Below are 14,426 nucleotides of genomic sequence, written 5' to 3'. Positions count from 1 at the left end.
AAAAGATATCACGAAACAGTTTGTTCGTTAGTCCAAATAATTTCACTTTTTGAAAATAACTTTTAAATCCGCCGTTAAAAATGGTGGAGGCGCCGGGTTGCTTTATTGCAGCATTAATGGTTTTAGCGTCGACGTATTTTTTACGTTTTAAATTTTAATCGATAAGAGGTCTTTTTCCAGGCGAACTGAATCGCACTCATCTCCGAACAAATTAGTACGACATTTTTTACGTCGTAGTTAAACAAATTGAAAGTAATCAAGGCAGATGTCCGTTTTGATCAATTCTGATCCTCCAAAAGTAGAATTTCAACTTTTTATTAGAAGTATTATTCAAAACTGTCTGTTTTTATGTTGGCGGAACGCATGAAACACCATTACCGGATAACAAATCCAATTTCAAACATATGACGTTGCAGTCTCGCTTCAATTTTTTACCGGAATTATATTATTTGTCATTTTTTTTTAAATTAAAACTCGCGTTATTGAATGTTGTTGTTTTCGAATGTCACTTATGTTGAATGGCTTTTTCATCACTCAATCGAAAAAATAATTGGACTTTATTGTTCGATGATATTATTAACGAATTCCAGTTATTTCTCTGGAATGATTGAAATTTTGTAAAACGCAAAAATGATTTTTGTACTAGTATGTTATTTATGTCATGGCTCTTTGAAATTGCAATTATGGAGTGTTTAGACTGCTTCGGAATGATAATAAGAGCAATGCCGTCGTAATGTTATTATAAAACTTGTCTCAAGTTCCATTATTGCAGTCACACACTGTCAAGACGTTGGTACTTCCGCGTTAGTAGTTTGAAACAAAAATCAACAATTTACTGGTAAAGTTTTTGATGATTTAATTGTCACAACAGACACACGGCAATTCTTGTTGCGGTTGAGTATTTCGACAATAAACAGGTTTACGGTTCGTTCGTTTATGATCGGTCCCGGACGATCTATTTTAGCACAGTTAATGAAAGTTTTTTCCATAAAAACTGCGAGATTTACAGTCCGATTGAACATCTGCCCTGAAATTGAACTGAAATGTTTTACACTCATTTAAATATTTTACTATCCGAGACGAAATGGAATTATTGTGGCGTTTTCTTGTGCGGGGAAAAAATGTACAATTGACCCGTCACTGATAACGCAATAAATCATTGTCGTGTGAATGTTTTTCCAATATTTTTGGCGAATGATTTATTTATGACGGACGCGTTTATCACCCCGTAGATGTTCGACTATCGATCCTCCTCCACCCGGTAGAAGATGATGATGGAACGCGTCGAAATTTCAAAGCTCGCTTCATTAAAGAGTAATCGTGGCGATTTTCGTCAGACGACGGATGTCTGAATGGGGCTTCCGTAGTTGTCAGGGTCTTTCGTAAGCCAATGTCGTAATGTGGCGAAGGCTTTTCTCTCTCTGTTCTATGCGGATTACCCCCGGAGTCTGGTAAGCTGCCGGACTAAACGCAGATCAAAATAAACAACGACTCGGCCGCTCTATAAACTTTAATGCATTTTGAGCGTGGTGAAAATATGAAGGAGGAGAGATGTGCACCGGAGACAGATGCGTGGTTTATGTCTCACCGATTTTTTTTGAGATATTACAATCATGCATTTATTCTCGAAAGGACGATTCTGTTGAATAAAAAAATACCAAGAGAAAACCTTTCTTGACTAGCACCTCTAAGAGAAAAATGTTTTTTTCTACCATCTCGCGCAGCTCTTAAATATTGAGCATGTCTAAAACTCTTCCTTTCGGAAAACGTCATGAAATCAATCTTCGTAAATTTTAAATATCAGTCTGAAAAAGTTTAAAATTTTGGTTCCTCATCTCCTTCCCTGTTGTAAAGTGTTTGCAAACTATTCAATTTTGAGATAGGCAAAGTTCGTCGTAAACTGAACACGGCAAGTGCATTATAAGCATTGTCGTTGACTTTATTCTCGCATTCTTTGTCAATTGTTAAAGACGTCTGTGATGGTTGTAGTTGAGATCGCTTTAGTCTGCGTATTATTTATGAAGCAAGTTTGTTTCCAAATTACAGAGCTATTATTTATTAGACTCGTATTAAATCACGAAGCAGGAGGAGAGAAACTTTTAAGTCGGCGATACACATTCGTGGAGTGAGTTTCTCGTCTAAGTTGGGGCGGCAATCTAATGTCTAATTGAAAACGATTTACCTACCTTACCACACAATCTAAAAGTTCCTCGAACGTGAAGAGAACCGAGTTAATAATTTACCATTGTATCTATTATTACGCGACAAGTGCGAGAACGTTGTGCACTCACTCAATGAGTGGGGATTTATTATTTAATTTAATTTAACAGTGACAAATCACGAACCGTAATCTTAATTTTGCATCGATCTGCTCCTTCACAAAGCGACTTCCATCCTATTTAAATCTTTGACGTTTCAATTTCAAAGCACATCAAGCTAACACAAAGTGAAGAATAAACTTCATTATCTTGGCGATCTATTTCGCGCGATTCCTGTCCTCGGGGAGAAATTCCCTCGACAGTTGTGGTCACAAACATTCGTTAATTAAAGCTGTTAATTAGAAACGGTGCTAATATCAAGTATTCCGATTGCGTTTCCGGTGCGAAAGACACACGTGTATATCACTCGCAAGCAAGAATATCGCCAGGCATTCCTATTCTAATTACAAAATTCCACCCGAATAAACATTTTTCGTGTGCTTTGATGCAATTTTTCTCTTTCTCTTTCCGATACAGATGATGCGTGAAGATTTCCTTGCTAATCGTTTCGCAAACATTTACCTGGGTTACCCGAAAACGCTTGGCAAACATTTATTTTCGCCATGTTTGGACGGCTAAGAGTGTGCTATCATACGGCAAACATTTTGCCGTTTAATTCTTTTCATAATCACGAACGAAACGAAGATTTCGTCGTGCTTTCTCCGATTCTATTGTTGGAAGCTTTTTGTCACAATTTACTTTGACCGTCGCGCGAGAAATATAATTGAACGAACTTACCCCGACCCGAGTTCAAACTCAATTAGCTTTAAAGAAATGATGAGTTATGGGTCGCTTGGGATGGCAGCAGCGAACTTTGCCAGGCTTTAAATGTGTCCCGTTTCAAGGGGAAGCGAGCGAGCGAATGCTTGCGAATTAGCGAATCGATCGTTTGATAACGCAACAATGCGACAACAACTTATAACAACAATGCGACTTAATTAGATCCCGGTTGTGGTAATGCATGCTGGTATCAATTAAGATGTGAGAAACATATTCCACGGCAAGTCTTGTAGTGAGGTTATTGTTCGATGGCAATGTACACGTACAAAGCATGGATGTGATGTAATTTCCTAACGCATATAATGCTTCTTGAAAATCGGTTTGTGTTCTATTCACACACAACAGTGAAGACTTGACTCAATTCAATGTATTATGTACACAGAGAGCAGACAAATTGACAATAACCTTAGTTGTATGCACGTTGTATTATTTCTAAAACAGAGATAATGACTCAGTTTAAAAAAGCAAAGACTAATATCTTTAGGCATTCTGACGCAGACTTTGGTAAAAATCCCTTGAATATTTATTTATTCGTATCTTGTACAGGTGCAGTGAAGCAATAAAACGTGAAAGACACAGAGTTTTTCAAGTTACGATTTTTAGTAAACATGCCAAGCACACAAACATCAGACATGTAATCGATGCGCTAGGAATCCCCCGAAGAATATCACGAATTGGACTTTTGTTAAGTTTTAAATTTAGATTCTCTCTCTGCGATAATATTTTTTTAACGTACGATATTTATTAGATTCGAGGGCACACAGGTGACTCCCTGACAGGCCAACACCTACGATATGTTTTTATTTATTAAACTGCCAAGGAAGGAAGAAAAACTTGATCGTCTTGAGAATAATACATCAACCTACAACGTATTAGATTTGGATATCTTGATATACGTCCGCGACCGAACTTTCCTCGAGGCGTAACTTTTCAAATTCAGATTTATTTTTTTCTCGACTAGTCCCTCAAGTATCGCACGTTTTGCACGGTTTGGGACATACTGTATATTGATTAATCCATCTTTCCGCTTTAATACCGTCTCTCGAGGGAAAACCCACCGACTCGACATTATTTTGCTCAATGATTCGTTAGGCTGGGATAGCTATGATAATGATTATTGTTATAACGTAAATATTCAAACTGACAGTTCCGTTGCACATTAATGTAATTTTAACAGGCTACAAAAGCTCGTAAATAACAATTACATTTGCATAGTGTGACGGTTTAAAATACCGTAAATCTTCGATTCGATATTATGTTTGTTTAATATTGAACTTTTTCCAAAAGACGTCTCCTCTCTGTAATCATTTTCGCACTAAATCATAAGCTTTGGTTTCAATTTAATTAATGTTAATTTAGGTTTTCTAGAAGAAGATTATTTAATCGATCCCGGAATTACAAGCTGTAACGAAGAATATAATCACAAGTTACACAACAAGATAATCGAAAATACATGAAGTGTTCCCTGGAAACACGACGAGAATGTAGCCACAATTGTAATTTGAAACGGCACGTCAACTCATTCGTCTGTATTTTACGATTATAATAAAATTTCCTGCTGTACATGAAAAGATTAAACGCTGAAGACTTTGCAACATTTATTCGTCGCGCTCACTTTGTCACTACTATAAACAGTAAATTTTCTATAAAGAATACTGAGGGTTCATTAAAGTTTTTCCATTAACGGGAAGAATACATGTAAAATTTCAACATTTGGAAATTTTGACTTCCAAAGATTGTTGGTGATATTTCGTTTTATTCCTGATAAAACGTGTCTCGTGCTATTCTGTGACCAGCTGTAATTTTTGATCTTTTCAAAATTAAAGAAAAACTGAGTGCAATTTGGATAATTAATGAACTGTAGAGTAAACGTTTCTAAAATATCAATTTTCAATAAAATTTAACAAAAAGAAATCGTTCATTTCTTATGAAATTATTTTGGACTACTTTCCAATTCCGACTGATTGGTGAAAAATTGAAACCCCAAACTAGTTGATTACGAGCTGCTACACACTGAGACAACTATTTCGACTAAACATCCAAAAACGTAAAAATATTGAGACTGAAATGAACTATATTTCATTTTAACAAATAAACATAGTATACAATCCTTCTTGACTTCTTTCTATTTTACAATTTCCCAATAAGCTGTGTTGTTTTGTTGGAAAGATAAAATCTTCGGGTTGGTATTTTATTTCATTTATTATAGAGAATTCTAGTAGTGTTTCCTTTAATGCATTAGCACTCGTAAAAAATTGACACTTCGTCGAATATTAAAACAGAAATCCGTAGCAGAAGTAGCTTTTCCGCCACTCGTTAAAAAATAATAAGCCAACACTCTAAATTTTTGCTCATTTTGTGCAATTACCATTTCGAGCTAAAGCGTTGTTCCTGTAGGTCATAAATTAATTCGAACAGGTTGGAAATCAAGATTTTTTTATGATCATTACTTTAACATGATTTTTCCATCTGGTTTATGTAGACTTACCTGTCCCCGATTGACGAATCCGTGCTTGGCGGCGATCTCGTCCGCCACCTCGTTACCTCCAGGGATATGAACGGCGAACTCGTTGTTGAAGAGGGGTCCTTCGCGTTTTTCCGAAAGTACCACCGTGCCGAGCACACACCCGCACACGAGAAAATTACGTATTCTGACTGCTAACATACTATTTAACATTATGTGACGGTTTCGAAGAGCGATTCCCGGAAAAATGATCAATCTGTACGCGGAAAATTTCCAAAGCGATCATAGGGTACTGGAGGGTTGGAAAAAATCTGAAACAAGGAGAAACAAACACATTTAGTTAAATTGTATAAATTCGCAACTGCTCGTCTCGCGTTTATTTCTTCGTCTCAGTTGTCTTAAATCTAAGGCGGTTTATGTGGTATTTGGTTCATTTCGCACTCGGGGTGAGTATTTCAATTTGCCTAGTTGGTAAAATGCATCCGAGGCATATAATCCGTGTATACGGCCCGCTCTTCGGATCTCATATTTTAATTATGCCTCAACATGAACTGACAAAAGCAGAATTTATTTCCACAGTTGGAAATTTCACAATTCTGTGATGCTCGACGAGATAAATTTAAATTATCTCGCATCGAAAATAAAATCGCGCGACCGGTGTCAATATTCAGCCATCGAAGAAGGTTGCATTCTTTCCGAACCCGAAAAACCATTAAGTCGGATTTGTTGTCATCAAATTTGTCGAGTGAGGGACCCCATTTATCATTCGGAACGTTTAAAAGTTTCCCTGAAACCGACGGCGAATTAATGCACTGTCTATCTTGTGAAAAAGTGAACGGCGATAACAGTAAAATTGGATGGAGCATTAAGGCCAATTCAAAATTAATGCCCGACTAAGTTTTATGCCGACGAGGCGTCTTTTGAAACACTTTAAGATTCTTTCCTAACCTATTTGCACACACACATCACTGGCCGAAATTTCAGCTTTCGAAAGCTCTCCAGACTTAATTATAAAGAACCGCCGAAATTATCCCATCTCTGGAGACGTGTGCCCGGCTTCAGGAATAATTTGCCGTCCCTTGATGAATTAGAAAGTTTCCGGTTTCGATGGCGGATGTATCTGACTTTTTTCCCCCAAGTTTAATTTGTAGGGACGTCAACTCGAAATTGACCCCGAATATTTTATTGTAGAAAAAAACTCAAATTTTGCGAGACTTGCCAACTCGGAACACTTACCTCTATTTCACATTTAATGAACGCAATTTCAGAAAGTAATCGGCTCTCATTTAATATTGACTTAGGAAAACGTAAATTTAAAATTAATTAAATTTTAACCGTCTTTGTAAAGTGTGCTTCGTTTAATTTTTTCTCAAGGCGCGTCGGTACCATTTCATAAATTTCTCCAGATAAGAGATGCTTTAATTTCAGATTAAAAACAACGTTTCTAAACCATAAATAAACCGGTTCATTTTTGATTTGCTTCAAGGAAAACGGCACGAAGTGCTGCAAATTTTCTTTTGGCACGCCATCGCTTCCAATACGAAATTTAAAGAGAGTCATGAAAGTTATTAAATATTATTTGGCTCTGAAAGCGGGGAAAAATAATTAATTTGCGGTCTTCATTACTACATCAATGCCTCCTCAAGTAAAAATAATAGACCAGAGATTAAAAAATAACTGCACGGGTTTCCGGCGCTTTGAGGGAGAAAAGTCGGCTAATTAAAAAAAATCCGCTTCTGATTTTTTCCATATTCAGGGATTTGGTAAATTTCTTATTCGACTATAAATTCGATTAGGTGTTGAAAAAGAGGATTTAGTAACTTTTCCATTGGATCAAAACTTCGCCAGATGTGGCTTTGTTGGCTTCTCCCTTGATTAAAATTTTAGAATACGCCTTTAGCGAAATTAAAATTACCACATTTTGATCGATAAATTATCACATTTCTAGTGCAAATATACCGGAAAGAAAAAAACACAATGATTAATGACCCCATATTGTACAAGAAACTGGCCGTAATAGCAATTGATTTTCTAAAGGTGGAACGTAAGTACGAAACTTTGAAACAAAGAGTAATAACTGGTCCTTTTATTCGTTCATAATTCAAAAGGTACAGCAAATATTAGTAAAACATGACAGTTACGCTAATAATAAACTCGTACCTTTTCACAAAGAGCGAAGAGGAGAAACTTCGAGTCGCATTCTGTTTGTTATTTAAGCCCACCGCAGCCGTTTTTAATGAGTCGAAATTAGAGTCAAAAGAAAATTGAATCAAGAGACGAAATAATTTTCCACCTCGAAATTAAAAAATACCACATGTTATTCAAACCAAGTGAAAAAAGCGAGAATTTTAATAAAGACCAAGAAATACGAATAAATTAATTAATAACAAAAGAACCGATCTTTCGTGGTGAGTTCTTTAAATTTCCCTCGGTATAAAACGGTGAAAAGCACGAGTTCTTTCATCTTCCCCAACTTCCTGCATAATTTACATCCTTTAACATGGAGGTAATTGCGAATAATTAAGGTCGCTGTTTTTACACGGCCGATTTTTTTTCATAGTTTTGAACATAATGATTACGTTCCGGTTATTAAAATCGTACAAGGCGTGTTTTCGCGTTCTTTCCGAGCAAACATTGGCTAAAATGCAACCAGCATATAAATAACCTTTTTCCCTCCGACCTTTAACGAGATCAAATGATTTGTGCTGAGCTTTCCTCTCGTAATATAATCTGAAAGAAACACAGAATTGTCACACCTGCTCTGTAATTTCCCCACTCTGACAATAAATAGAGAAAAGTAGGGTATTTTACGACAATGCAATCGTTTTACAGATCCGGGTTTTTCGTTTTGTGCCTTCGAATTTCAAGGTAAGGTCATTTCAATCACGACAAAAACGTAAAGATTTATTGTGCTTACTCGGAAATTTAAACCAGGCAAAGGAAGATTGATAGATGAATTTAGACAATACCTAATTAAACAAAAAACAACTTTTGTCCAATTAATTTTTTTATTTCTAGTAATTTATTTTCAGTTGGACATTGTCCACAAACTTCACAAACCTGACGAAAACAAATATTGACCAAATCATTCTATCTAACCACAAGTAAATGTCAACTAATTTAACAAAGACATTGTTCCAAAAGATATCGAGTCCTTATTTAAGTAATTACGTAAGATTATCAGACAATCTATACAAACTAGAACAAATTTATCCAATTCTAAACAACTGTTTACATATTCATTACCAGTAATAAATATTTAGTATGATTAACAAACTTATTACAAATCCTTAGTCAACCGATAAGCTCTCGAAAACAAATATTAAATAACTTGAATACAATGTCGCAATTTATTCTTATCACAATTTATTGTAACGAACAAAAACTTCAGCAGAAAAAAGCACACAGTGGTACATATTTTTTATGATCGCTGCATGTTTCAAATTCAAATGTTTCCATCTGTTTCCAAAATCCGGACAAGAAATACGACCGATCGAAACACAATGTCGCTCAAGCTTCGATTAGATCCGTTCCAAAGCAGAGCCAGCCAGCCATCGGTGGTTATATAATTCAACTTACGATATTAAACCGTTTTCGTATTTGAAGAAAATTAGATTTGGCAAACTTTAAACTATATTTCCTTCCTCTCTCCACTCGACGTACTCCACATACATACATTAAGCAAAATTGGCAACAAATCGATAAGTCATTTAAAACCTCGTATGTGTATACTTCAATCATTTCGAGTTTCTTGAGGTAGTAGTATCCGAGTTGAATTTAATTTGCGGCTGGATATCTCGAAAGCCTCTTTAGGGACTACCCAAAGTGGAAAATTGCCAAAGCAAGTTTTTTCCTCCAAAATAACTGACAATTATAGTGCAAACAAGTGGACTTTAAGCCTAATTTAGGCTAATTTTAGGCAACGACTAATTTAATTCATTTGGAGACGACGACGACGCAAACAATAAAATTATATGATACAAGAATAAAATGACGCAACAACGTTATGAAAAAGGCCACGTGGTGATATTTCAGGAAAATGACAAACAATCATTTTAAGACAAAAAACATGTTTTTCCATGTCTCATTTGAAACAATTTTCTTAATTTCTTTAAAAGGATCAAAATGATTGGACTAAAAACGTTTGTCAAAGGCAAAAATAATTTTCAGCTCGAGTTTTGCTATTATTGGCCATTTGCAATTGATTATTCCTGTTTTTGTTTTGGCAAGGAAATACCTAAAGCAGGTTTTTCGTCTCATTTATTCCTCGAATGCGTTGACCAATAAAAATTACCTCCCTCCCTAGCTTCGTGTTTATCTGGTGCATAAAAAATTGCAACACGATTAATAAGGTGTTTGTCATTGGGTATTGATAGGCTAATGCACTCCCAACTACAAAACAGACCAATTAGAAGGCACTCAGTAAATCACAGTAAAAAACTAGCTTTTTATTTGAGAATGACAGCCGATAATGCTTGAACTATTAAACTATTATTCGAATTTTGCTGTTATCTTATAGCCCAGACAAAAATAAGGCGATCGGTGGAAAAAATACTTAGAGAGGTGGATTTTTTTTAAAAGTTTTTTTACCCTTGGGTAGACATATAGCAAAAGTCCCCAAAGGTGTGAGGCCAGCTCGAGGAGGGGGAGAGGGCTAAAGATGTCTATTTTTGTTTTTTTTGCTTATATCTCGGAAACGGTCGCCCCTATCAATTTTTATCTTCTTATCAAAATTAAACTTGATAAAATTTCCTACAAAATGGTCCTAGCCTTATTGTTGTAGGACTAACCGTAAGCGAGCTACTAGCTTTTGAAGTTTAGTGTCTATACGACACTGTGTAACTAAACATTAGTATATCATAAGTATTTATATGGAAATAGTGTTTGTAAAGCATCTCCCAATTAAGCTAAGAGTGCGAAATAAGGGAGAAAAATACTTTCTTCCCTCGGGCTCTCCAGTTGAAGAACACAATTTAGCATCTGAAGATGACCCAGAAGATATGAAAGAATGTTGTTGGACTCAATGCATACAATTTATTATAAGATTTATTTAAAATTGTATATTAAATCAATTACTTATTAATATTTTACTAAACAAAAATGTAATTCAGTTTTCAATGTTTGAGAGGAAGACGAAAATACGGCATCTAAAGACGACTCTGAAGACTTCTGTGACCCACATGTCAATAAAAGTTTTTCAAATCACAAAACATTTTCTTTTCTAGCACTTTTTTTAAACGATTATTTCTTTCCACTCCTCTAATTCGCTTATGGTTAGTCCTACAAGAAAAATGTATATAACCATTAAATTTTATCAGCTTTAATTTTAGTAAGAAGATATAAACTGATAGAAGTAACATTTTCCGAAATATAAACAAAAAACCAAAAAAAAAGACTGCTTTAACCCCCTCCCCCTCCTCGAGCTCGCCCACCAACCTCGAAGACTTTTGATATTTGTCTACTCAAGTGTAAAGAAAGCTTTTAGAAAAACTTTAACTCTCTAGGAATTTTTTTCACCGATTTCTCTGATTTGACTAGGTTATTAAGAAATTTCAATTTTCTTTTATCGCAAAATGCAACATTCTTGACCTAATCTGCTGATTTTTCAGTATATCTTTCTAGAAATCATTGCAATTTTGCAATTTTGAAACGGTTAGAAGTGACCAACGAAACAAATATACATGTGTTTTTTAAGGCAGCTCTGTAACCTGTTTATTTTTGACTGAAAATTCGTCCCGTAATTAACTCTTCACTATTCTGTAAGCTCGGGTGATATTTATTGGGGGCTACTAAGTAGTGCGACCTTTCATTAGCCAGCTGCAATTTGTCGGCAGGATTATAGTAATCCTGGCAGACGCCTCTGAAGAGGCATTACGTGAGGGCTTAGACTCCGACGCCGTCAATTCCCCAAATTACTCAAACAATTGATAACGCACATGAGAAGCGACATTTACACCCTATGAAAAAAAAAAACCTTTCTAATCCACAATTTCGTTTTTTTTCTTTGTATACGGCGGCGACAACACATTTAGATGCAAATAAGCACACATGCAAACTTATTAAAGCGAATAGAAGCCCCGTCTGGTGTGCGATTTTCTCGTTCTTTGAACGTCGGAAAAATCAAGTTACACTTTTCCAAAGTAAAAATTACACTTCTTCGTGGAAAACTAAATTAAAATGTGAGCAAGTTACGGAATGGAACGTATACACATACTACACAACACGACAAAGCAAAATGGAGGTGGAATGACATTAAAGTTTATTTCTTGCTTGATACAATTCATACTCCTATTTACATTTCGCCCAGCTTTCAAAGCTCTTACCGTTTTATAACACAAATGTGACTCAGAAACGCGATTAGTGACAAAAGACGCCACATTATATTCTATAAGCGGCGGCGGAACGGGTTTCTAACTTTTATGATAAATGCTTCTAAATAAATATCTTTAAAGCCAACTATTTACACTGATAAAAACTCAAAGGAGAGAAGAAAAGTTTTAATATTGCCAGACGTAAAGCCATGATTTATAAGACCTGTCAAACTTTACTATTGTCACCTTTGAACTAAACATCAGACTTCATTACGACGACCACTCAAAAGAAGGTGCAATACTCGGAAAAAGTCCAAAGTATCCCCAATTTTACAATAGTTAATTACAATGGTTATTTACCTAATAACGTGTTTAGAAAATGAGCAATTTGAGCTGCGAATGTGAGAAATATGTTTTGTAACAAATAACTCAAAACAAAAACAAAAACAACGACACAATTTTTCATAATTTAGTTTATGGGCTGGTAACAGATTAAACTATATAGTCACCTTATTGTAAAAAAATTATAGCAACGATAGCGATACGCGATGCCAACATAATATGCTTGTTTAGAGTGTTGGTACACAAAATAATACAGCGTGTTAGGAAATGGTTTAGCAAAAATTTAAAGGTAGATAGAGAATGGCAAGAGAAATCGTATAAGCAAAATTTATGTAAATCAAAAATGCATAGTTTTCCCAAAAAATCGTTCTGAAATTAAAGTCCCAAATTTTGAGAACCGCTGCTCTAGAATTATAAAAATTAGCGTAAATTTTAATAATATTTACAAAACAGCAGAGGTAAATCAATTTCTTGGTCCACTACGTTATTCATCTATTTCAGTTTGTGATATTATTAAATTTTACGAACAAAATTTTTTTTTTTAACAGGACCAGGATTTGAAATTTGAACCTCCCTCACAAATGAACATGTTAGCCACAATTTTCAAAAATTCTCAAACCGCCCATGCGCCACCATCTCCATTATGTTTAATGAAAAAAATAACTGCAAATAAACTACCAAAAGCCACACAGTGGCTCTCAACAGGTGGGTTAATAAAAATTTCTGAAGAAAGTACCTACTTTTTTAATAAATGATATAAGGATTTTTAACTCGTCTGATCACGACAAATTCACATACGAAATATTGCTAAGCCATTCCCTAACACCCTGTATATTAAAGTATAAGTGGATATTGCTACGCCGTTGTGCTCGAAAAGACGCGCGTGTTTTAAAGACCAGTTATCCACAAATACTTTACGTTATATTTTTATTAGCACACTTTGAAATCATAAATACTGATATTAATATTTCAAAATTTTGAAGCAATTAATGTGATGTCAGTATACCTTTCGTTGTCATGGAATTGATGGTCATTATAATAAAAAATGATTAAAAATATGCCATTCATACTTCACGTTTCTTGGGTTATTGATGTTGCCATGGCCACATTAAAAAAAGCGCGTTTGAATTTATACACGCTGCAGCATTTTTTTAAATAAGCGAAATAGATTACCAATAAAAAAAATAAATCCCAGATGACTATAGAAAAATTACTACAGGAAAATAGAAGACTATGGAAAATGCGTCATCCCTTTATTTTACTTTTTACAAATGTATTTCCACGAGAATAACTTTGAATCCATTACCTCACATGTGTGTGAGGAGTTAAATAGGATTTTTTGACACCCAGTATAATAGGAAAAATGTGACGCTCTAGACCTGTCACAGAAGAGTTATTCCCTGATATCTCTTGGTCAAACAACCCCATCGGGAGCGATTCGAGCTTTCCTAATTTAAAAAATTTAATTGTGTTTGAAATCCTCTCTCACAATAAACGCAACTCGTTGACCTGCCCTCACTAAATTATTATCTACGTTAATCATTCGAAATCGTCGATTTGTTTCGAACGAGAGTATTACAAAATTGATTAATTAAAGTGCCATTAATGCCGTCAAAGTGAACACTGCGTAGAAATTTTTGCAATGTTATACAATACCTAGCAATAATGCTTTCTCTAACCCTAAGATAACAAAAAGGCCGGATTAGATGGGAATGGTGAAGTAGCACTTTGAGAAAGAGGCAGACACTGAAGTGGCCCTCCTGCTTCGAGTTGACTTTTTCCTAAATAAACTTACTTATTGTTTTCGGGAGGTTTTAATGGACACCTATAAAAGCTTCCGAGTGACCACTACCATTCAACAAATTCGATTGTTTCAGCGGCTTAACGCCGCTTCAATCCTATTTTTCTAGACGAAAAACTAGATTTGCAAATTGGACGGTTTTTCCCGTCCTCGTTAACGAACGACGAAAAGCCAGAAAATAGACGGTTTTTGTGTGTCGTGATTAATTACGTAAAGTTTGGAAAATGTCAGAAATTTAAGGTCGCTCGCGAGTAAATGTCACTTGATCTTCTTCCTTATTTAGCTTCAAAAAAATTGATGAAAATAAACGCTCCGGGTTATAATTTTGTGACCGTGTTTCCGTCGCTGCTCCGGGCCAAGGAAGCTTTGCTTAGTTCACTTCCTTCCAAGCATTTAGGATGTTCTATTCGTCTTTTCCGGTGATCATTTAACCTAATTATACGGGGTGTCCAAGTGAAAATATTTATTAG

At 35.3% G+C, this 14,426-nt stretch overlaps 1 protein-coding gene across 1 annotated transcript in view; it reads right to left on the bottom strand.

Annotated features, from left to right (window-relative positions):
- Positions 1–14,426, bottom strand: part of Fur2 (Furin 2) — a 68,462-nt gene that overhangs the window by 48,278 nt on the left and 5,758 nt on the right. The window contains exon 2 of the mRNA XM_964214.4: positions 5,527–5,813. Within this exon, the coding sequence (XP_969307.2) occupies positions 5,527–5,715 (189 nt within the window). The 5' untranslated portion in view covers positions 5,716–5,813. The remainder of the gene's footprint in view (positions 1–5,526; positions 5,814–14,426) is intronic.

Source organism: Tribolium castaneum, chromosome 4, assembly GCF_031307605.1.
Source record: "Tribolium castaneum strain GA2 chromosome 4, icTriCast1.1, whole genome shotgun sequence".
Lineage (NCBI taxonomy): Eukaryota > Metazoa > Arthropoda > Insecta > Coleoptera > Tenebrionidae > Tribolium > Tribolium castaneum.
Note: the sequence above shows the minus strand (reverse complement) of the source record. Positions and strands in the feature narration are given on the sequence as shown.